The 23,238-nt window shown below is 46.1% G+C and overlaps 1 protein-coding gene across 2 annotated transcripts in view; it reads left to right on the forward strand.

Annotated features, from left to right (window-relative positions):
- Myh10 (myosin heavy chain 10) overlaps positions 1–23,238 on the forward strand; it is a 132,950-nt gene that overhangs the window by 83,542 nt on the left and 26,170 nt on the right. For both annotated transcript variants that reach the window (XM_028780192.1, XM_028780193.1), the window contains exons 14-24: positions 1,491–1,664; positions 2,360–2,474; positions 14,230–14,423; positions 14,509–14,630; positions 16,380–16,449; positions 16,660–16,820; positions 17,139–17,247; positions 17,348–17,479; positions 18,720–18,926; positions 21,405–21,542; positions 21,927–22,050. In XM_028780192.1, coding sequence (XP_028636025.1) covers positions 1,491–1,664; positions 2,360–2,474; positions 14,230–14,423; positions 14,509–14,630; positions 16,380–16,449; positions 16,660–16,820; positions 17,139–17,247; positions 17,348–17,479; positions 18,720–18,926; positions 21,405–21,542; positions 21,927–22,050 — 1,546 coding nt within the window. The remainder of the gene's footprint in view (positions 1–1,490; positions 1,665–2,359; positions 2,475–14,229; positions 14,424–14,508; positions 14,631–16,379; positions 16,450–16,659; positions 16,821–17,138; positions 17,248–17,347; positions 17,480–18,719; positions 18,927–21,404; positions 21,543–21,926; positions 22,051–23,238) is intronic.

Below are 23,238 nucleotides of genomic sequence, written 5' to 3' on the forward strand. Positions count from 1 at the left end.
CCCTGCTGCCTGCCCCTGTATCCTGGCTCAGTAACCCCTGCTGCCTGCCCCTGTGACAACCTTGGACAATATGGATTATCATCTCTCTTTAACTGATCTGAAACCCTAACAGTTGTTTGAGAAGGAGCCAAGGGGTAAGGGCCTAGTTTTAGAGGGTTCCTAGGTCTCATGCAACATGTGCTCTGGTCAGCGCATGCCTGTGTCTGTCACTATCACGGTGCTTCATTCATACTCAACTGTAACCCCTACTTGCCTCCCAGATAGTATCCTCGCCCAGTAAATACCTGAAGAAAATAGTTTCTAAAGTTCTATACAAAAAGAAAAAAAAGAAACAAAAAGATTCAGATGTGCGTTCAGTGCTGTGTCACATGCTGGCTGGCCATGCTGGCACTATAGCAGTAAACAATTGCCCAGACACACTACTAAGGGGCCCACTGCTCTCTAGATACTTTATTTCTGTTCTCAAGCCACTTATGTTGAAAAAAGAAAGTCATCCAAGACAAGGCAAGCTGTAGATCTTGTATTTTTTTATTTAAAACATAAATGAACCTGTTTTGTGCTACATGGTACTATGGGTGGCCACCATGACTAATTCTGTATGACCCTACCCCACTAAAATCCTGATACCCAGTAGCCCCACACACACCCAGCAGGGCAGGGCTGATGTGCCTTTTGTCTCTGGGTTTAGCAGAGCCTTTTAAAGTGACTGATGGTTGTGCTGCCCCCTCGCATAATTTATAGTCGCTTCTCTGTTGCTGCAATAGAACCAAGCGGCTTACAGAAGAAACGGGTTAACTAGGCTTATGGTTCCAGAGGGGGGAGAGGCCATGAGGCAGGTGATTGTGGTAGCCAGCAACAGTCATGGTGGCAGGAACAGCTTGAGAGTGAGCCAGGAATGGTGGCTTTGAAACCTCAAGTACTTCCTACAACACAGCCATACCTCCCCCAAACAGCACCACCAGCTGGGGAGTGATTATTCAAAAGCCAGAGTCTGGGGACATTTTTCTTCAAACAGCCACACTGTGCTATACTGTGTAATAGCGTCAGATTTTTTAACAAGAAGTAGTACAGCCTATTTAATCATCGGTTAAACAAAAACTTAAATCACTTAGCATGTACAGTGTCTGGTTAGCCGAGCTTTATAGTATACCCAGCAGCCAGTGAACATAAAGTTCTAACTTTGATCCCTCCACCCTTTTCCCGTTCTTCTCCCAGCTCCTTTCTGGCTTCTGGATTTGATGGTTTTATGGAGTGTCTACTGTAATCAGTTTACTTATAATGTACATATTTCAAGATTTCAAGGCTTATCCAATAAGTTATCCATTTCTTCCCAGTACTTAGTATCTGTGATCTGTGTTTGAACTTTTAGCTTGTTATGGCTTGGACATACTTTCCATTGGAGAAGTTGGTTCTTTCATAGATCTTCATAGAGTTGTTGATTGTGGCAGTAAGCTGTCAGTCCCCCTATCCTCACCGCCTTTCATTCTCAGGCCAATCCCCCTGGCGTGCTGGCCCTCCTGGATGAAGAATGCTGGTTCCCTAAAGCCACAGATAAAACATTTGTTGAAAAGCTGGTTCAGGAGCAAGGTTCTCACTCCAAGTTTCAGAAGCCACGGCAACTGAAAGACAAAGCTGACTTCTGCATCATCCACTATGCGGGGAAGGTGAGAACCCTCAGGTTAAGCTTAACCCTTAGGTTAGAATGCTGCATGGTGGGGCTAGGAGTATGGTGTGGCAGGGAAATGCTTCCCGCAGAAGCATGGGGACTTGAGTTTGGATCCTCAGCACCCACGTAAGTCAGGCGTGGTGGAGACAAACAGGTCCCCAGGGGTCACTGCCCAGCTGGTTTAGCTGAAATGACAAGCTATAGGATCAGTGAGAGAGAGGGTGGAAAGTGATAGAGACACCTAAGTGGACCTGGGGTCCACATGCACACGTGTACACCACACACAGAAACTAAGAACTTCCAGGCATAGTGGCACACACCTTTAATCTCAGTAGATGCCTGCCTTGCCTATAGTGAGACATTACCTCAAAAAGAGGAAAAAGAAACAAACTTGGCTGGACATGTGCTACACACTGATAATCCTGGCCCCTGGAGTCAGGAAGATCAGACCCTGTCTTAGAAAGAGAGAGAGAGGTAAAGGGAGAGGGAGAGAGAGGAGGGAAGAAAGAACCGCTGTTTGAAGGTTTGCCGCATACGTAGTATAAGGCGATGATGAACATGTTTAAATTTCACAGGTACCTGCCACTGAGAACAGTCCAGTGCAGGACTGTTTAGTGAGTCTTTGGTTAAGATTTCAGATGGTAACCAGTTGTGTGTTCTTCATTCCTCCTCCTTGGCTTTGGTATGAGACAGGTGGACTATAAGGCAGACGAGTGGCTGATGAAGAACATGGACCCCCTCAATGACAATGTGGCCACCCTCCTGCACCAGTCATCAGACAGATTTGTCGCTGAGCTTTGGAAGGATGGTGAGAGGAGCTTGTGTTTGTATTTAAGCTTGGCCTGGATCTTCTGTAGCTAAGGTTTATTTACAGTTCCCTCACATATGTGTGTTTGTATAGATCCATACGTTTTTATTGCTTTAAAATCTTTCCCTAGAGCACGGCTGCCGTTATGTCAGGAGTTACCCATTTATGAATATTTGGATTAAAAAATAAATACAAACCACCTGCCCCCTTAGTCAGACGCTGTGGGGCATATGGAAACAGTATGCATTCAGAGCCACAGGAAGCTATAGGATCCCTCAGGCTTCCCAGGGACAGCCATATGACATATGGTTATGACATAAAGGCAAGGCACAACCTGAAAAGATCTTTTCCTAGTGCTGTACACAGGTCTAGCAAGCTGTATGTTCCAGCATGCACATGTGTGCACAAACACACAGGAGCCAGTGAGTGAGCACTTTGATATCCTGGATATGGACTGGTTGCTTCTGTTTTCATTAATCTTCATAGTTCTTTTGTATGTACGAACCTCAAGTGATTTCTGATTTCTGGCGACATTTACCACAGGGTAGATTTTACTAGAATACAAAATGCTTGTATTTCTTGATACCTTGAAGGAACACATCATTTAGAGTTTAGCTCTCTACTATCCTTCGTCCTGGCTATGTCTCTCTTCAGTGGGTCTCAGGTATGACTCCCACTGGTTCAGCAGCTAACTAGCTTGCTTTTCTTGTTACAGTCCCAAGGTGAGTTAGCTTAGCCATCTTCTCAGAGTTAGAGAGAAAGAAACACAATAGACAGAGAGGGTTTGGGCAGTTAGGGCAAAAGAAAGAGAGAAAAAAAGAAGGACAAGGAGAAAGTCTTCAGGGGAACAGTGAGCATTTGAAGGACAGTGTACTAACGAATGACCACATGTAGTGGGCAGGACAGGTATGAGGGGGCTCGTAGGAGTAGGGTATACCACCCACACGTGTGCCTGTGTCCTGGGGAGAGATGTACCTAAGACTATACAAAGCGAGGGCTTTGGGAGAAGGTTGGCTCTCCTACAGGTGCACAGTATCCCTTGCAGTAACCTAGTTAGTCAAGGTGCTGTCTGAATACACAGCAAAAGATCTGGGCCTCAGTCAGTTGACAGTTTTAGAGTGGGGCTGTTCTGTACTATGAGGTTAAGTCTTATCACCATGGAATCTGAGACACTGAACATGAAGCAGGAGAAAGGACCGGCCTCGGGTCATCCTAGGGCCCTGGTATTAGAAAGCTCAGCACTAGACAGTTGGCACTGTGGATGTGGAGTGGCATGCAGTGCTGTCTGTCATAAATATTTGCCATTTATTATCCAGGGTTAAGTCATACTCAACCCCTCTTTCTCCTAGCTCAAAGAACAAGTTAGCTTGGCTTGGGGCAGGGAAGGGAGTGGAGTGATCTGGTTTGGAGACAAAAGCCAACACTCAGGAGTCCATTCTGCCTAGACAGTAAGGCTGGGGCAGAAAGGGGCAGAAAGCAGAAGTGAGGCTGTGGTGATGTTTGCAGCCAGGCTCAACCCTAGTAACCTGACCCAGATGGAGGAGTGCTTAGACCTCACTGGATAAAGGACATCAACATTGGTCTGTTCAGCCTAAATATGAATTAAGTGGCTGTCTCCTGGGTAGATTGTGGGGAACCCCCTAGAAGTGAAGGATGCAGGAGGTAATGGGTAAGAAAAGGCCTTTAAAGGCCCCAAGACTGGCAGCTTAATAAGACAGACCAAGTCCTTCTGTCTCTTTTCCTTACCCAAACCGCCATTCAAAACCCTTTGGAAGCATAAGATACGTCCCCTGCCCACAATAGACTTGTTGCGCAGTGAGGAATATGGGAAATCTGCGTTTGTCTTTTTCTTTTCTCCCAGCTTTCTGAGCTTCCTCCTTCCATCCTTCTCCAGTTGCAGATAACTGGAGAGGATCAGGTTTTAGGATAAAAGATTATGTAGGTAAGGATGGGGATGGGGATGGTGGCTCACGAGGGGTCACTGAGGATGAAACTTACGGCTGGGGCAGTGTGTGCAGAGAGTGCCACTTAACTAACACAAACAAGTTCTTTACTTGATTACAGAAATGCTCAGAGGAAATTCTCGTAGCCTTGGCACACCCTTTCAACCCCGTCTTTCCATAGTTAGTTTGCCGCTCTGACCATTCAGGCTGCACTATCGCCTTGTCCTGCTACAGATGCGGCTCGAGTACCGTGGCCACTTTTGTCAGCGTAGGCTGTGGAGTCTCAGCTACTCCAAGTTTGGTTTGACTCTGCTAGCTTCTGCTTTCCCAACAATGTCACTGTTAGTAGGACATCCTGTCGACCATCAGCACAGGTAGACATCTGGTTAAATCTGAATGGCAGGAGATCTGAGAGGTCAGTGCTATTGTAAGGCGTTGTGCCAGGTGGAGAGGCAGTCCCAGGCTTTCCCAGGCTTGAGGACTGTGGATTTCAATCACAAAAGCGCTGGCAGGCTCACAAGTTAGATGAGGGAGCCAAAGTGGAGAAGTGTCACTTTGTAGACGTAGAAATCTCTTGGGCTAAGAGGAATTTTTTTCATTTAAAAAAAAAAAAAGGCCCCGATGAAACATAAAATTATTTCCTTTTCTTGCCATTGAAATGCATGAGTTGGCCACAGTGGAAAATGTATGATGCTTGCCTACAGCTTGCCTAAGAAGGCACAGTCCCACTTGAGCTGTAGACATTTTGTGTTAAAGTCCAGCTTGTGTGAGAGTTTCACACAGGTTTCTCAAGCCCAAGCCAAAAGGAGTAAGTGTGTATGTAGATGGCAGCCCTGCCCTAGAGATTCCCAGGTCCCTGCCTTTATTAAAAGCTGATGATTGGGGATCTTTCCAACTGCATAGGAATCCATGCCCTTTCTCATTCATGCCTCTATATGTCAACAGCAAGAACTAAAGAAGGCATGGTCGTGCACACGAGCCTCCTACGGCATTTTCATGAGTAACGGCATGATCAGAGCTTTACAGTTACCTTAACATTGCTACAGCAGAACTTGAGTAGTTAACTGATCTTTAGAAATTTGTATTTGAAGTAAATTATGTTTCCAAAATCTGTACTGGAAATTTTGACAGTAAAGCCCCTGACTTTGCATACATTATTAGCTCTGTAATTCAACGCTGTCTTGCCCTGATTCACTAACTGCAAGGCAGATTAATTAGTTCCTCATTACTCTTAAATATTGTCAGCATGGCATGATGCTCACACCTGGTGTTGGGAATATGCTCTTTTGATTCAGCTTGAATGTATTATATAAAGAGCTTCATCCAAATGCACAGATTCTCGAAACAGTAATTTTTACATAGTCTCTGCCCTGGACCAGCTACTTTGGTAGCCCCATTTCAGAGTTTACTTGTGATGTCAAATGTCTTTCACACTAACTGAAGTGTTTGTGTATCTGCTCTTCTGTCCTGTTTTCACTGTTTCTCTGCCTTAGAGATTCAGAATATTCAGAGAGCTTCTTTCTATGACAGTGTTTCTGGTCTTCATGAGCCGCCAGGTGAATGTATACAGCCTGCAGGGCCTCCAAATCAGAAGGGTCTTAAGGCCACAGGAGAAGATGGGTGGGGGCTGGCAGGGCGGCCTGGGAGGCGGGGTGTTGTGGGGGTTTCTGGGCTTTCTGTTCGTTTGCTCACAGGCCTGCATGAACGTCCCATTTCACGCTCTCTTTTATTACTTCCAGCAAGTGTTTGAGTGCATAACCGATCAGTCGCTACCGCCTACACATCGCTTGTTATTTTATGCATAGCACTTAGAGCGTTGCATATGGAAAGGTATGTCACTCACTACCCTTCCAAATGTGCCATTTTGATACACACTTCTGCAAGAGAACTATTAGGATCTGATCTGCTTGATGATGTCTCTTCTATCCCAGGACCACCTTGTATGGTTTCAACTCCTAAGGAATTCTAAGAAGGAAGTGTCTCTCTCCAAGTGACTATATTTTGTGAACAGGTGTTTGTTGACCTCAGGATTGTTGTCCCCATTGTTGTTGTTCTGGTTTAGGTGTGGGATGTTGTCTGGCTGGTGCCTTTTCTTGAACTGAACCTGTCTGTAAGGCTTGATGTGTTCATTTTGCGATTGAGGTACAGTAGAATGTTCTTAGAATTTATACTTTGTTCTTGAAATTGAGCTCCAAAATGTTTAGGTTTGTACCCTGAATCCTTAGCCCTATTTTCAGATATATCCTAGCCTTGGCTAGAGGGTTCCCAAAGTCCATTATAATAAGAAACTCACCCACCCTTCCAATTTTTAATGAAATTGTCACATAACAACATTTGAAGTAAAATCACCTTCATCTTATTATAAAATGTGTGAGTTTGGGACCATGAGAATGCCAAACTCTAAACCCATCTCAGAAGTTGCTTTTTAATCTATCATTGGGCTGTGCTGTGACAGTCCACAGCAGCATTCCTGCCGACAGTTCCAGCTGACACCGAGTAATCCATCTGCAAGCCCAGAGTGGGAGGAGAGACGGGAATGTGTCAGACAGCACAGCCCACAGTAAGAACACTCCAGAACTCTGAAAGAGGAAGCCTTTAGCCCAATTGTCTGTGACCTTGAGGGGCACAGAGGGTGCTGAGGAAGGCGAGCTAACACTGTGGTTTAGATTTATACAGTCTTCTTATGCTTGTGAGCTATCGAAGGTTGGCATTTTGGGAAAGGCCAAGGCAGAAGGATCACAAATTTGAGGTCAGCATGGGCTGCACAGTGAGACTTGGTTTCAAAACAACAGAAAAATTAGCAATTAGTGTTCAGGATAGCTCCCAAAGCCCTCTCCAGAGGTCTCTGAAAGAAGAGTCAAGGCCAGTTGAGGGCCCTCCTATTTCACCAGCACCTGGCTTTGGGAAGCATACTATGAAGAAATAGAGGGAGTTGCTGGAGTGGGTTGCAATCCCACACGTCCAGTTTCCATGAGTGGCAGCTTCAGCCAACTCTGCTCCTGTGAGTCTTAATCTTTTGGGTGCACAGACCAGGCATTTGTTTGTGCCGGCAGGATCCAGGACAGAACCTCTGTCCGATGACTTCATCTTAGTAAACAAGCAGCTAGCTCATCACATTCCCACCATAGCACTAAAATGTCCCTGGCTCTGTCTCTCCTGTGTTGTGAAGTCATCTTTGGTTGAGCCCCTTAATTGAACTGAAGTAGCAAAGGTCTCAAACTCTCTTCTCAGAACCCACCCATCCATCCACCTTGGCTGTGTATATACTCTTTGAATTTGTGAATATTCTATAGCAAAGTCTTTCTCTCCTCAAAACCTGTTTATATGTCTAAGAGACTGAGGGGAAGGTGACAGGTTTAAAGATGGAAAGGCGAGATGCTGTATTTGCAGTGCTCTCCTGGGAGACAGTGAAGAAGTCTAGAGACAGATTGTGGATGACTGTGACATACTGACCTGTAAGGAAACACCACCAGTCCTGCAAGCTAATCCAGATGCTGTGCTTCCGAGTGTGTTTGTAGCCAGGGCTATATATAGACCCTGCCTCAAAAACAAAACAAAAAGCAACAAAATAAAGATGTAGTCATAGTATTGGGAAAATAAATTTTCAAGCTTTTAAGAAAAGAAAATAAGGCCGGGCGGTGGTGGCACATGCCTTTAATCCCAGCACTTGGGAGGCAGAGGCAGGCAGATTTCTGAGTTCGAGGCCAGACTGGACTACAGAGTGAGTTCCAGGACAGCCAGGGCTACACAGAAAAACCCTGTCTCGAAAAACCAAAAAAAAAAGAAAGAAAAAGAAAAGAAAATGAGAAAAGCACTGAAGAACATACAGGAAAAGGGTGACAGAGATTCCTAGTGGCAAACATGGAGCTCCAACAGGCTTCTGCTATAGCCTCAAGGAATGATATTCCTGTGTATATTTTGGAAGTCCACATTTCTGAAGACAAAGCAGACACGTGGGATGCACGCACACCAAGCTAGGGAATAGCTCCTTGGAATTCGTGATGGCTGATGGCCAGGACTGAGTTAGTGCCTCTGGACTGGACCCAGACCAGGCTGGATTCTAAGCATCTGCCCTAAACTGATTTGTCCCAGTGTGTCTTTCACACATAGCACTGTTTGGGCTTTGAGCCCCACATGTGCCAGATTGTAGCTGACTGATCTGAAAAAGTACCAAGAGAGAAAAAAATAACACAAAATGTGGGAAGTGCCAGAAAGCGAGTTTTAATTGCTGGCAGAGACTTCCCCTCCCACCTTCAATCCTGCATGCAGAGACTCCATCTTGAGATAGAGTAGCAGCTATTAATGCAACTGAGACTCAGACTTGCCTTAATTTATGGGGGAAAATTATTTTAGACGTGTTTAAAACATGACAGGATTTTCTGACTCCAAAAGCAGCCATTTTCCCTGTCCCTGTCTAGTGAGGCATAAAAAGATTGAATGGTGCGTGTGGACTGTAATCCCAGAGAGATCACAAGGCTAGCCTCAGCTACATAGTGAGACCTCTCAAACACTTTTAAAAGCTTTAGAGGAAGCTCCACTCAGAAAAGCAATAGGAATGCTTCCCACTGAGTCTGCAAACTTCTCCGGGGGTCTGTTCTAATGCCATCTGAGGTTTGGGGGGTTGGTCAGCCTCCGTCTGCTTAAATTACCATTGTTTTCAGTGAATGGCTTTGGTTGTTGTGGTTGTTAGTTGTTGTTGCAACATATTCCTTAATCCTTTTTAGCCTGAGTAGAAAATTCAAGGAGCAACATTTCCATACTGTACCTGGGCTGACTGAGAGTTGACAAGAACACTTAGGTCTTGGGGTCATCAGGAACACGAGAAGCACCCTAGCTTTGAGATAGGATCTCTCTACATAACCCTAGCTATCCTAGAATTCGCTATGTAGACCATGCTGACCTAGTACTTGATGTTCAGGGGGTGCAGTTGCTATGGCTGCATGAATAAAAACGGTTGTCTATTTTCTTGGTTTTTGTTTTTAAAAAACAAATGTGTACATTAACTCACAGAATCCTCAGCTTCGGCTGATAAGATCGGCAGTCAGGCTGGACCTCCACTGTTGCATAAGTCCCAGCATCTACCTGACAGGAACAGTAGTCTCTGTGAGGAGAAAGGTTTCCAAAGAGTGTGGGAAGGGAGGGAGGGAGAAGCCTGCCTGCCTGCCTACCTGCCTGGTCAGCTCTCCACTAGTGCTGGGGGTGAGAAGGGGGGCTGTCTCCTTAAATCAGTCAGCCAACCACTCTGCTTCCTGGAGTTATTAAAATTATTCTGTAAGATTGGCTCTAACTACCAGTCCCGTCCTGGTTGTAAATCTATAATCGCACTCCACTATCATAACGATGTGTTATTTGGTGATGTTTCTGGGAAGTCATTGCTCAGCGAGCGCAGGGAACCTGAGGCTTGCCTTGCACCTGCTGCAGGCCCTGTAGAGAGAAAGTAGCCCAGTGCTCGACCAGCCTGCCTGGCTGTTACAGTGAACAGTCACTAGTTTTCCCTGCTCTTGTGCTTTTATTAGCCACACTGAATTTCAAATACTTAGCTTAGTAAGCACTAATATTTTTGCCAAATTTAAAAAAAAGTCTCTGAAAACATCTCGTTCCTCCTTGCCTCTGAGGTTGTCCTTACAACATCACCCTTATAAAAGCTGGTGCTGGCAGTTTAGCAGGATATCTGACAGATCCCATTTTTTTGTAATTATGAATATAAACCCATCTAATTCCTGACTGTTTAAGTTTATAGAGTAATAAATTATAGTGCAAAACACTTGCAGTTGTTTGCACCGTTCTAGGGAACCACACAATAGATCCAGGGCCCACCACCAGCCCTAGTCTAGCTACGAGTTGGCGAAGGAGTGGTACCTCGGCTCGTGCTGCTGCGGGCTGCCGCCTCTCCACCTGTCTCTGTTTCTGTTCTCATTATTTGCCTAAGAAAAGCCCTTCTAAAATAGACATGTATCTGTATAAAAATATTAGTGCTTACTAATCAAATTATACATTTAGTGATGTGCTCCAGGTCATTTACTGACTTTCCGGAAGTGTTTCTGTATTACCCACAAGATGGTTTTTCTTAGTGCTGAGATCCAACCCTGATTTTTAAACAGTAAATTTTAAAAAAACAAAACAACCTGAAAGTCTAAAGCATTGGTTTTTGGTAAACCTGAGCCATTTTAAAAAAAAAATAATCCAGGGCTATTGAATTGGAAATGAGGCTGGTGGTGACAGTGTCTTTGATGGCTGGCATTGCACGCTGGACCACAGCGCATGAAGAGTTAAAGAATCACCCCACCACCAGCCTCCCACAGAGCTAATGTAACTGGATCCTTGGACAATAATCATGGCACCATCCCTCTTTTGTGATAGTGATGATCTGTTCTTTTGGTAAACTTTATTTTCCACCAGCATTTATTTATTAAGTAGCTATTAGGTGCCAGCACCATGTGCTGGCCTACACTGGATGGTCAGGAAGGCAGCAGCTGCCATCCTGGCTGGTGATCAGAGGTCACGGTGACCATGAGGACAGCTTCCATGGCCCTGAGAATGGCTTGGGAAATGTCCTCTGGGGAACACTAAGTCAAGGAGAGAAGATACATAGAACAGTGTGGGTGTTTTCTCTGGTTTGTCTGCTGAGATGTAAAGGTCAGAGGAGGGAAAGCCTGCTGTGCACTGTTAGCATGGTGAGGACAAGAGCCTAAAGAGCTCTGAGGAAACTAAGGAATGGAGCTCACACGTGATGGGGAGTTAGCCATGTGACTAGCAAGGGTGAGCAGAAAGGATGGGTAAGTCCTGGTACCCTGGAGATTGCCAGTCTGGCCGGGTGGAATGCAAGGTTCTGTGGGAAAGTGGGCAGAGAATGCCAGCAGTGAGGAAGGAGCGAGTTCAGCTACTGCTTCACGCAAGGTGCACCTCCTGGCCTTCCTCTCAGAGGAAGGATCTGGGGTTTGTTGCAGTTGAAACCTACCACCAAATCACACGCTCACTGGTGGCAGGTGTCTCTGACTCTAGCCAAAGTTATGCTACTACTTGGGCATGTGTGACAGGAGAGGATAAGGAGTGGGAGGCCAGAGGAAAGGCCCATAGGAGAGTTTCAGAATCCTAATCAGCAAGAAGGGCAGTGTCCAGGCAGGAATGGAAAATTGGGTGAGCAGCTGGATACGAGAGGACTCAGTGACTCCCATCTCCCACCGGAAGTGAGCGGTGCTCACACTGGGTAAAGCATGGATCAGTGTTTTTCCTATCTGTCCATTGTCCTCTTCTTCCCTTTTCCAGCCCAGAGTAGTCCCAGGCCTTCATCTGTTTCAGTTTCCTCCAGGGGCAGCTGACCAGTCCCATAACTTGAACAACTTGCTGACAATCCCCAGTTTACCTATGTTACCCCACCCTCCCTTAGCAGCAGGCTGCAGCATCCAGCCCATCCTAGGCAGCTCACTCCACATCTCTCCATCATACCCAGAACCTTATGTACCAGCCTCTCAGCTCCTCAAGCCAGAACCCCAGGAGCTGCCCTCAACGGGTCTCCTTTTCATACTGAATTAATCATGCAAAGTAGATCCTTCCATCAGAATATGCTGGGACTCTTCTTAGTCATCTCATCTGTGATGTCACTCGTTCAGGCTGCCATCATCCCAGGAGCAAGCCTGAGCCTTTTCTGCCTTCATGATGGCCCGGCTCACCATGCCTCCCTGGTACACCCCTCCTGCCCTGCACTTGTTCACCTACTGCCTCTCAGTAGTCTTCATCAGAGAGAGAAGATCTCTTACCTGCATTCCCCACTTTGTGATGTAAATATATTTTGAAATATACTTTGTTCTTTCCCTAACACATGAACTAAGAGTGTCAGTAACAGGTGTCATCATGAGAGCAGATGCAATATTGTAAAAGCAGACATAATAGGGACTTGATAAGAATTTGTGGAGCCGGGCGGTGGTGGCGCACGCCTTTAATCCCAGCACTTGGGAGGCAGAGGCAGGCGGATTTCTGAGTTCAAGGCCAGCCTGGTCTACAGAGTGAGTTCCAGGACAGCCAGGGATACACAAAGAAACCCTGTCTCGAAAAACAAAAAACAAAAAACAAAAAAAAAAAGAGTTTGTGGAAGGCAGAGGTACCTTTGTGACATCTGGCTGGGAGTACATGGACCTGTGCTAGGGAGGACTAGGTAGCCAGGCATATGTAATTTAAACTCATAAATGAAAACTCTTGGCCGAGAGCATGCTGGGAGAAAAAAAAAGAGGGCTAACATCTGTGCTCCTTTCTTGCCACATCTTAGAATTTCACATGAGTGTAGGTCCCAAGAGAGTGCCAAGATGGCCAGGATAAGTGGAAGAAAGGCCATCTTGGATCACAAGACTGAACAAGCTGGGGGGCCACTGGAAAGCCTGGGCAGGCCGTTAAGGCCAGATGTGAAGAGACTCTAGGAGGCTGTTGTGATGGCAACAGGTAAACATTCAGGGTCAAGGAAAACAAGCACAGGCACCATCCATTGCCTTAGCAACAGGTGGGTCCCTGCCTGGGCAATACTGGGTGGGATGGAAGAGGTGTCCGAACACTGGGGAGATAGTGGGGGAAGGCGACAAGGGGCAAACAGGGAACTGTAGAAAGAAGCAGGGCTCTGGCGATGCAGACAAGAAGTGGGTTACTGCAAAGGTGATGGAGACTCAGTATTTACAGGACAGGAAGGGGTGGTTGGTACTGGGTCTACTGGAAGTGAAGGAAACGTGAGTCCTCTGTGGTACATGATGGCTGAACTCCAGGGCACTGACTGCAGCTTTGGGAATCAGCTTACCTGCATGGGCCTGGGAACCACAGAGCTCTTCCTCATCCATCCTCCGGCTTCCATTCCAGACCTGCCTCAAAGGTACTTACTCCTGGGCCAGGAGCTCCTCTTCTGCAGAAACCTCTCTGGAAGTCAAGTCACCTGAGATCTTGTACATAGAGCCCCTACCCAGGCCCAGATCCCCACAGAGAAATGAGGGGCTGTCAGGGTTGAGAAGAGTATCAATAATGACAGATCAATTCATATTCTAATTTCTTTTAAAATATTTCAGGAAAGTACATGGCATCTTATGCAGTAGATATGCTAGTGGCTGCTCTTTTACGATCTCATCATTAGGAGGGCCTGTTGTCTAGATATGTAAAAATATCATTTGCTTTAACAATCTCGGAATGTCTGAGGAGGCGCAGTCAGTGGTTTTCTCAAGAGTCTTCCCATTTTGTGGTTTTTGCATTACTTGCACTTTGAGGAGACGGCTGATGTTCACACAGTGCTCAAAATCAGAGTGATGTAATCTTCCTGCACTGCTTCTCAGGTTCAGATGGCTTTCTCAGTGAAAGTGTGCTGACTCAGGGTGACTCTGGTCTGTATACCCTGAGCACTTCCACTGAGTGGATCGGTACAGTCACTTACCTTTATGAGTATTTAGGAGCCATTTCTTCTTGTGAGACTTTTCCCAGCATCAGTTTGTGTATCAATAATGCCAGCCAGAGATCCTTCCATTTGCCAAGTAATGGCAGATCTCACACAGGCAGAACGTAGCAGACAGTGGGTCCCTGAGCCTAGTGCAGTGGAAGGCACCTACCCCAGTGTGGTAGGTGGGACTTGTAGGCCCTGCAGAATCCTCCCATATAAGTGTGTGGCTGTAGCTCCCCAGCTTGTGCAGCATCTGAATGTGCTGACTGCCCTTCCTAGACGCACCTCTCCCATCTGTTCACAAAGCTTACGCTGCTGAACGATCACTGTCTTCCCGTCCTCCTCAGTCACGTTTGGCTCACAGCCGTCCTCTCTCCTCCTCTCCTCTCCTCTCCTCTCCTCTCCCCAGTGGACCGAATTGTAGGTCTGGATCAAGTCACTGGTATGACTGAGACAGCTTTTGGCTCTGCATATAAAACCAAGAAGGGCATGTTCCGAACCGTCGGGCAGCTCTACAAAGAGTCTCTCACCAAGCTGATGGCAACTCTCCGGAACACCAACCCCAACTTCGTTCGCTGCATCATTCCAAATCACGAGAAGCGGGTATGTGGGGCAGAGCGCATGTGTGTTCTGAGTCGATGGAGCCTGGATCCCGTGATTCAACTAGAAACCTTGTCTGCTTGACTAGGCTGGGAAACTGGATCCACATCTGGTGCTGGATCAGCTCCGCTGTAACGGCGTTCTGGAAGGGATCAGGATCTGTCGCCAGGGATTCCCCAACCGGATAGTTTTCCAGGAATTCAGACAAAGGTATCACTAACTTTTACCTTTTTTGTCTGTATGTCTATAACATACCATAGCATGAATGAAAATGCCGATATGATAAGGGCGCTTTTCCTTTGTTCCCTGCAAAGGGGAGATCCTGATTTTCCTGCTGTACAAAAAAGCAGTTCTTCAGCTAGTGGAAGAACATACTCCATCTTCATAGCCCGGAAGTTAGCTGTGAGATGAGCCAGACAGCTGGAAACTTAATGTTGTTTATTCAACCACATCTACTTGAAATTGTTTTTCAAGACAGGGTTTCACTGTGTAGCCCTAGCTGTCCTGGTACTCACCCTATAGACCAGATTAGCCTTAAGTACACAGAGATCTGCCTGCCTCTGCCTCTGTCTCTGGAGTGCCGGGATTAAAGGCAGGCCTATCACCAGGCTTAATATATTCTTAAAACACATTTTAAATACTATTTTTAAAAAAATAACAGTCTAAAAATAGATGAATAATGTATGTTAAAATACAAATAAAAAGAAATTTAAAATCCTCCAGTAAGGATTCCTGAAAATATTTTAGGATATTTCCATCTTTCTTCAGTAAATGAATCTGTATATGTATAAATTCTCTCTCTCTCTCTCTCTCTCTCTCTCTCTCTCTCTCTCTCTCTCTCTCTCGTGTGTGTGTGTGTGTGTGTGTGTGTGTGTACAATGACAGACTTTAACAAGAATAGAGAAAGGAAGCGACTAGAAAATGGTTAGGGTATAAACAAGAGGCGGAGCTTGACAGGTTTGCAGTGGACACTGGTGCAGACGGCGTGGGAAGGGCTTGGGGCATGATTCTCTAAAGTTGTTAATGCAGTCGCTTTTCTCCCTTTCTCTTCTGGAAATCAGATCTCAAAGTATTTCCATTGTTGATGCATAAAATAATTAGGGGCTTCCAGGTCAAAGCGGAGTCCTCACGGCCTGAGTCGCCTCACTCCTTGCCCCTCACCCACCTTGGTCTCAGAAGAATCAATTCAAGAAGCTGCTGTAGTCTTAGGTGTTGTCAGGAGCCAACTGTATTAGATAGTCACTTTAAACAAAAAAAAAACTTATTTATTTAATATTCATGTGTACACTATAGCTGTCTTCAGCCACACCAGAAGGGGGCATTGGATTCCGTTATAGATGGCTGTGAGCCACCATGTGCTTGCTGGAAATTGAACTCAGGACCTCTGGAAGAGCAGTCAGTGCCCTTAACCTCTGAGCCATCTCTCCAGCCCAATAGTCACTTTTTATTGCTGGGGGGAAAAGGTGATACTGGCATCTAAGACACCAAGTTATAATGGCCGGCCGCCTTTCTGCTGCAGATTTCCTAACTGAGGTGTGACTGTGTACACTGAGGTACCGCATTTAAGCACACAACTCTGAGTATGAGTACACCCAGGCCTGTGTCCTGCTGACTATCACCCTCTTATCTTCTGGGGTTCCAAACAGAAGCTCATGGATTGCTCTTACAGCCTTTTCTGTTATCTGACGACTGCTCACCAGCTGACTGGCTGGAGGTACAAAGAACCAAATGATTTCATCTTAAAGATGTGAACTTTTTATGGGAAATGAAGGAAAATGCAAGGTTCCCAATACCAGTTCTGATTCTTCTCTGCCAGAGCGCTAAGCCTGTGCTTTGATCTGAGAGAGTCTTAGTAGGAACTGGACCTGCACAGGGCCTGGGGTTGTCGCCTGCCCATCCCATTCGCTGTTCTCCTTTTGTGTGCTCCTGTTCATGATTTCTGTGCTTTTCTTTCTCCAGATATGAGATCCTAACTCCCAATGCTATTCCTAAAGGCTTCATGGATGGCAAACAGGCCTGTGAGCGAATGGTAAGATTTCTTTTGTTGTTGTTTTGGGTTTTTTTGAGAGAGGTTCTCTATTTTGTAGCCCTTTCCTGGAACTCCCAGAAATCTGCCTGCCTCTGCCTCCCAAGTGCTGAGATTTAAAGGTGTGCACCACTACATCTGGATGCTTTTTATTTTAATTATTATTATTCTGATTTTCCTATAGCAGAAATAAACAGGCTTCTTATCTCTTAGATCCGAGCTTTAGAACTGGACCCAAACCTGTATAGAATCGGACAGAGCAAGATATTTTTCCGAGCTGGAGTTCTGGCGCACTTAGAAGAAGAAAGGGATTTAAAAATCACTGATATCATCATCTTTTTCCAAGCTGTATGTAGAGGCTACCTAGCTAGAAAGTAAGTGGACTCGGGACTCTAGCATCTCTGATGCAGAGTTTGGGGCTGGGCATTGTGTTTGCACCATGATACAAGAGGGCATGAGATTGACAGGCTCTATCCATCCTTGTGGACAATGCATTCCCATGGGAGCAGCATCTGGATAAACAGATGCACATCCCAAACAACACAGGCACCAGGAAAACACAGAGGGCTAAGAAGTGAAACAAAAGGGTTGGCGTTCCAGCCAAGGTCCTGGGGAAGCCATACCTGAGGGAGCTTTGCTGTGAGACAGTCTTCCCGCAAACACCCCTGAAGGTGTGCTTTCCTGTTCCTCAGGGCCTTTGCCAAGAAACAGCAACAACTAAGTGCCTTAAAGGTCTTGCAGCGGAACTGTGCGGCATACCTGAAGCTGCGGCACTGGCAATGGTGGCGTGTCTTCACGAAGGTGGGCTGGGCCAGGGTCCTCCTACAGACCTTTCTGCATGGTGCCTGGATCAGCAGGAGAGATGCAGGGCTGTAGTGACAAGCTGTTTACCTCCTCACAGGTGAAGCCTCTCCTCCAAGTGACCCGCCAGGAGGAAGAACTCCAGGCAAAAGATGAGGAGCTACTGAAGGTGAAAGAGAAGCAGACAAAAGTGGAAGGGGAGCTTGAGGAGATGGAGCGGAAGCACCAGCAGGTGTGTGCACCCCCTCTGCGTGCGCAGTGTCCTGACTTAGTGTGTAGTGTCACGTGTTGATTATGAGTAGCCACACCCACTGCCTCAACGTGTTACAGGGGAGGGTTTGCTCTTATTTTTACAGTGTGTGTTTTCACCGTAGAGTTAATTGCTATATTGGGCCTTATGGTTTAGATTATGTAAATTAAAATCAACCTCAACTCCAGCCCTTCTCCTTTTCCGTCCTCGGACACACAGCAGATCATGTTTGCTGTGACGCTTGGGTCTAACCTGTGTAATGTGGGGCTCCTGGTGCTGTCTGCTCGTGCCTGCTTGTGAGAAAAGAGAAATGTAAAGAGCCGCGTGGCCGAGCAGGCCCGCTGCAGGCACTGGCTCCCGCTGCAGGCACTGCCTCACTCACTTTTATGGGCAACAGTGAGTATCAGTGTTGAAGGCAAGAATATCACTTGGTATGTGATAGGCATTGGTGGGTCCCAAGAACTTGGTTTGTTTGTTTTTAGTGTTTTGATTTGATTTGTTTTTTCAATACAGCCTCACGCTGTAGCCCAGGCTGGTCTCAAACTCGTGGCAATCCTCTAGTTTCAGCCTCTCATGTGCGGGATTACAGACATAAGCCCCCACCTGGAAACTTTATAACACTTTAATATTCCCCTCTCCTACTTATCGGTCCCTTCCTAACATAATAGACAAACTATAATTCTTAAAGTGGTAAGAAGTTAGTATCTATTATTCAAGATAACTTAGGGCAATGGAAACAACCAAAAATATTTCCTGTAGTTTATTTTATACATGCACACAAAATGTACTTGAAATTTCTGCCTGATATGTTGTGTTGGTTTGTTTGTTTTGTTTGTTTTGAGGTAGGATCCCTCTGTGTACCCTGGCAGGCCTGGTAATCACTGAGATCATGCCTGTGTGTTCCATGTTTTTAATGTGGAACTGTGTCTGAGGCAGTGGGCACTGACTGCTGAAACCATGGTCAGAGTGTTCTGTATGCACCCTGGGCAAGTGATGTCCCTGTAGTGTGTGCACCCTGGATGAGTGACATCCCTGTGGTACATGCACCTGAGTGAGTGACGCCCCTATGGTGAGTGACATCCCTGTGGTGAGTGACATCCCTGAAGTGTGTGCACCCTGGATGAGTGACATCCCTGTGGTACATGCACCTGAGTGAGTGACGTCCCTATGGTGTGTGCACCCTGGGTGAGTGATCATACCACACTCTGAATTGTGTTTTCAGCTGCTGGAAGAGAAGAATATCCTGGCAGAACAACTGCAAGCCGAGACGGAGCTCTTTGCTGAAGCAGAAGAGATGAGAGCAAGACTTGCTGCCAAAAAGCAGGAACTGGAGGAGATTCTCCATGACCTCGAGTCCAGGGTAGAGGAGGAAGAAGAGCGAAACCAGATCCTGCAGAATGAGAAGAAGAAGATGCAAGCGCACATTCAGGTGCCTGCCACAGTTCTCTCTCTTTTGGATCTGCTGAGCACATGGATTCCTGGGTCTATTAAGAATAGATCCTTGTACTACTCCTTCATTTGAACCATAGATTTAACAAGTTTTCTGAAAACCTAGGTTTATTATTTCAGTAGGAATCCTTTGTGTTCCAATGTGCCGTCTTACAATGTGAAGACACAAGGTCAGAATCTGCCCAGGGTCTGGAGCACTCCATGGAGCTTAGGAGGTCCTTACACTCACCCCAGTGATTACATGGCATCTCCTACCTGGCTTGGTTCATAAGAAATGTGCCGCATGGGGAACAGTTAACCCCAGCCTGGTACCTTAAAGTATCAGCTCTGGTCACAGAGCACACTACCATGTAGAGTGTATCCATTCAGAGCTACCCTAGCATTCTTTTAACTCTTAGTTGGGCTGGGGTGCAGGTGCCACATGACCTGTGTGGAGCTCAGAACATGACGGAGCCAGTCCTCTCCTTCCTCCTCTCCGTGGGTGCTAGGGAATGAGCTGGGGTCCTTAGGCTTGTGTAGCATGCTCTGCCTGCAGAGCCATTTCCAGCCTTGCTGCTTAGGTTTTAATACATTTTTTTGTGTGTGCGTGCCATGCTCCAAAGCTCAGAGGACAACTAGTAGGAGCTAAGTCTTCCCCAGATGTGTGTCCAGATGACATCAGGCTTGGCAGCAGGCATCTTTGTCCCCTGAACCATCTTCCTGGCTCTCTCCCTATTTTTTATACTAAATTCTAATTACTTTATATGAGATGCTTGCAGTTCTTTACTTAAAGACTAGGCTTTCCTTAAACACACGTGTCCTGCACCACAGTTAGCTTTCCACTTTGTTTTCCATGATATGAGGTTCATGTTCGCCTAAATTAACGCAGGCTGCTGCATCACTGCTGGAATTTATTATCTCCTTTGTGACTGGAAATTCCTTCCAGTGCAACCTCAAATTACTCATGGCGTTATGAAATTACTAGGTAGGTATTAGGCTTTTTTTTTTCCTCTTGTGGAATGTCAGGTTCCAAATTAACTATGTGGCCCTGAGAACAGAGTTTGGGCCCCTTTCGTGATTTGTTTTGTTGTTTTCCTCTGCCTCTGAGACTTTGGGTGATTTCTGATCACTTTTTTTTAAACTAGAACTGTCGTTATATGTGGTTTTGAAGATAACCTTCTTGGTTTTAACATTAATATAATTATCATAGAAAACCTACAACATAGAAAAGTATGCAGGGGCCCTCTGTCCCCCTCCCCTTCCTACTCCCATCACTTTTCGAGAATTGTTTGACAGCATTCAGATTTGTTTTAGTCATTGAAATTATACTAACATACTGCTGTCCCTTTGCCACCTTGTGAGTGTGCAGAGCAGGAGTAGTTAGCAAACTCTAGGCAGCAAGGAGACACCTGAAGCAATAAGAGAAGATAGACTGACCTAGAGATCAGAGGAGGCTCTAAAGGCCTCTCAGTCACAGCCATCACAGCCTGTGAGACTTAGAGATTATGATCCAAGCAAACACATGTTAAAGCACCTTTCATATTTATTGAGAGATGTAGCTTTTCAGATGACATAGCATGCTTGGGGGTTGCTTTAGGATAAGCCAAAGGAAAAAGGAAGAAGGTGGAGGTCCCAGTGAAGGAGACAAGTCCTGAGGTGACCTGTTACATACACTTCAAGTAGATGAGGGTCACTGTGCCCTCAGAGATGTGCTTGGAGTTTTTCTAATAGAGGTCACCATTACACCCCACAAGAGTCTGAAATTAACCATAAGTAAAACCTTTAAGTAGCGTTATTATTGTGTTAACATGTACAACCATGCCACTGTTACATGTTTAGTATCATATAACTAATACAGGATATGAGTAAAGATAACCATGGTAGAGTAGAAATGTGTACGCACTTAAGAGTTCCGTCCAGTTCAGTGACACACCTCAGGTAACAGGCGCCCTTGCAAAGGCGAGCATGTTTGATGCTGTGCCGCTGTCCCAGTTACTTCCTGTGTTGCTAATTATTACTATACAATGTAAATTTCAATTACATGTTATACCTCCTCACAAATTACCAACGCTTAATTGCCAAAGCCTTTTGCAGCATGCTCATAGTCTCATGATATTATATGTGTTTGGCTCTGTCTGCTGTGTTAGCATAGCCCAGGCTGGCCTGCAACTCGGAGCCTCCCTTACGTCAGCCTCCTGAGTGCTGGAGTAACAGCCATTGCTGCCACCCAACTCATTGATTTTCTTCTTTATTTTTTTAAATCCAAATCACCCTGACAATTTCCTACAGTTGTATTTGAAAGCGTGTTTGCAGAGCTTGCCATGTTGGATTGACCCAGTTTATACTTAACCCTGTGAAGGTGCACACATCTGCCTCTTACTTGCAAATACAATACAAGCAAGCCAGTTTTCCTGTGTGCTCTTGCTGTGCAGCTCTGGTAGAGAAACTGGGGAAATTGACGTCGGCTGTTTTTCACCAGGACCTAGAAGAACAACTGGACGAGGAGGAGGGGGCCCGGCAAAAGCTGCAGCTGGAGAAGGTGACAGCAGAGGCGAAGATCAAGAAGATGGAAGAGGAGGTTCTGCTTCTCGAAGACCAGAATTCCAAATTTATCAAAGTAAGACCCCTTCCGTAGGGCGCCACTGTCAGGACGCAGGAGAGCTAGCACACGTGTGAGTGTGGCTCAGTGAGAGGGAGAGAAAGCACTGCATTTACTTTCTCTGTAAAGCTTCCTGTCTAGAGTCCTGAAGACAGACTCTATTGAACCATATGTCCTTACAGCCTTTCCCAGGCTGTTCCATCCATGCCACTTGTAGTGCACCTGATATTCGGCTCTGAGCACAAGGCAGGTAGCAGGCAGCCACCAGGAGGGCGCCTAGCTGCCCAAGAGAACACAGCCCCCTGAGGCCCCAGTTACCCACCTTTTCTCACATCAGAGAGAACCCCAAACCCAGGCTGTAATCTTGCATGTCTTTTCTGAAATAGATTTTTTTCTACTTAGGAAAAGAAACTCATGGAAGATCGAATTGCTGAATGTTCCTCTCAGCTGGCTGAAGAGGAAGAAAAGGCAAAAAACTTGGCCAAAATCAGGAATAAGCAAGAAGTGATGATCTCGGATTTAGAAGGTTGGTGTCAGCCGGACACTCTGTCGTGATGTGGTCGTACCTGAGTCAGAACAGTCAAACAAACCCCGGGCTGCTTGATAACAAGGACTGCTAACAGAGTGCCTCACAGGTCACGTGGTTGGTGTTTGGTGGAATGGAATTCAGATGGGTTCCTGTGTCCTTTTTAACTTGCCTTTTTAATGGACATTCTGGGCATTGGAGCCAAACACTGTGAGGATGTGCCCAGGTGGCACCTCACAAAGGGATTGGCCAATGGCAGAGTCTGTGGGACAGAGGTGAAGCCGGGGAGGGGCAGCCTCAGCAACTCTGGCTGAGGTTATGTCCCAGTCGAGATGGCTGAAGACAGAACAGACGCTGTGGGGCTGGATGACCTGTCCTTGATCCTGCAGCAAGCTAGTGCCGTCTGCATGGGCCCTGCAGAGGTGTGCCCGCCAGCTTCCTCATGCATGCTTTCAAAGGGAAACATGGGCTCTGTATTTAAAAAAAAAAAAAAAAAAAAAAAAAAAATACTTGGGGTTGGGAAGGATTTTTTTGGTGCTTTTTGTTTGTTTGGGTTTTTTGTTTCTTGTTCTTTTTTTTTTTTGGTTTTTGGGGTTTGTTTGTTTTGTTTTGTTTTGTTTTGTTTTGTTTGTTTGGTTGGTTGATGTAGATAAAAGATGGAACATCAGCATAAACTTATTTTCGTCAACTTCCTTGCTACCCTCTTGGTCCTCTGCTAAAGAGGTGCCCATGAGATGGACATGCCCATCCTGGGACATTCTCTTAGCTGAAGGGCTCCTGTCAAAGAATTCAGGTCACACTGCTGGAGCAAACCACGGGAACAGAAGTGGTCACCAGCCTTTATTAAGGAGCTATACCAGAGAGGCTGGGAAGACAGGTGGCCTCTGCCTGCTCCTCTGTCCGTTCTCCCCTGTGCTTCTGCCTAGGGTTAAGCAGTGATCCTCCCGTTAGCTCCCTTCTCAGTTCTGGGCACAGGGATGGTGTGACCCAGCTCCAGATCACCTTGGCTCTCAGCAGAGTGAAATTGCTTTCCAAAGGCAGGGGCAGCTTTGGACAATACCCACCTTCTTCAAACCCTATCCATCTGCTCGTTCCTCTCTCAGATGACCAAGCACTCGACTCAGGGTTATCCGAGCCATGACCACATCCACTTACTGTGTGTGTTCTGCAGTGTGGTGAAGGGCTGCT

Source organism: Grammomys surdaster, unplaced genomic scaffold (assembly GCF_004785775.1).
Source record: "Grammomys surdaster isolate TR1022 unplaced genomic scaffold, NIH_TR_1.0 364, whole genome shotgun sequence".
In the NCBI taxonomy this organism is placed as follows: Eukaryota; Metazoa; Chordata; class Mammalia; order Rodentia; family Muridae; genus Grammomys; species Grammomys surdaster.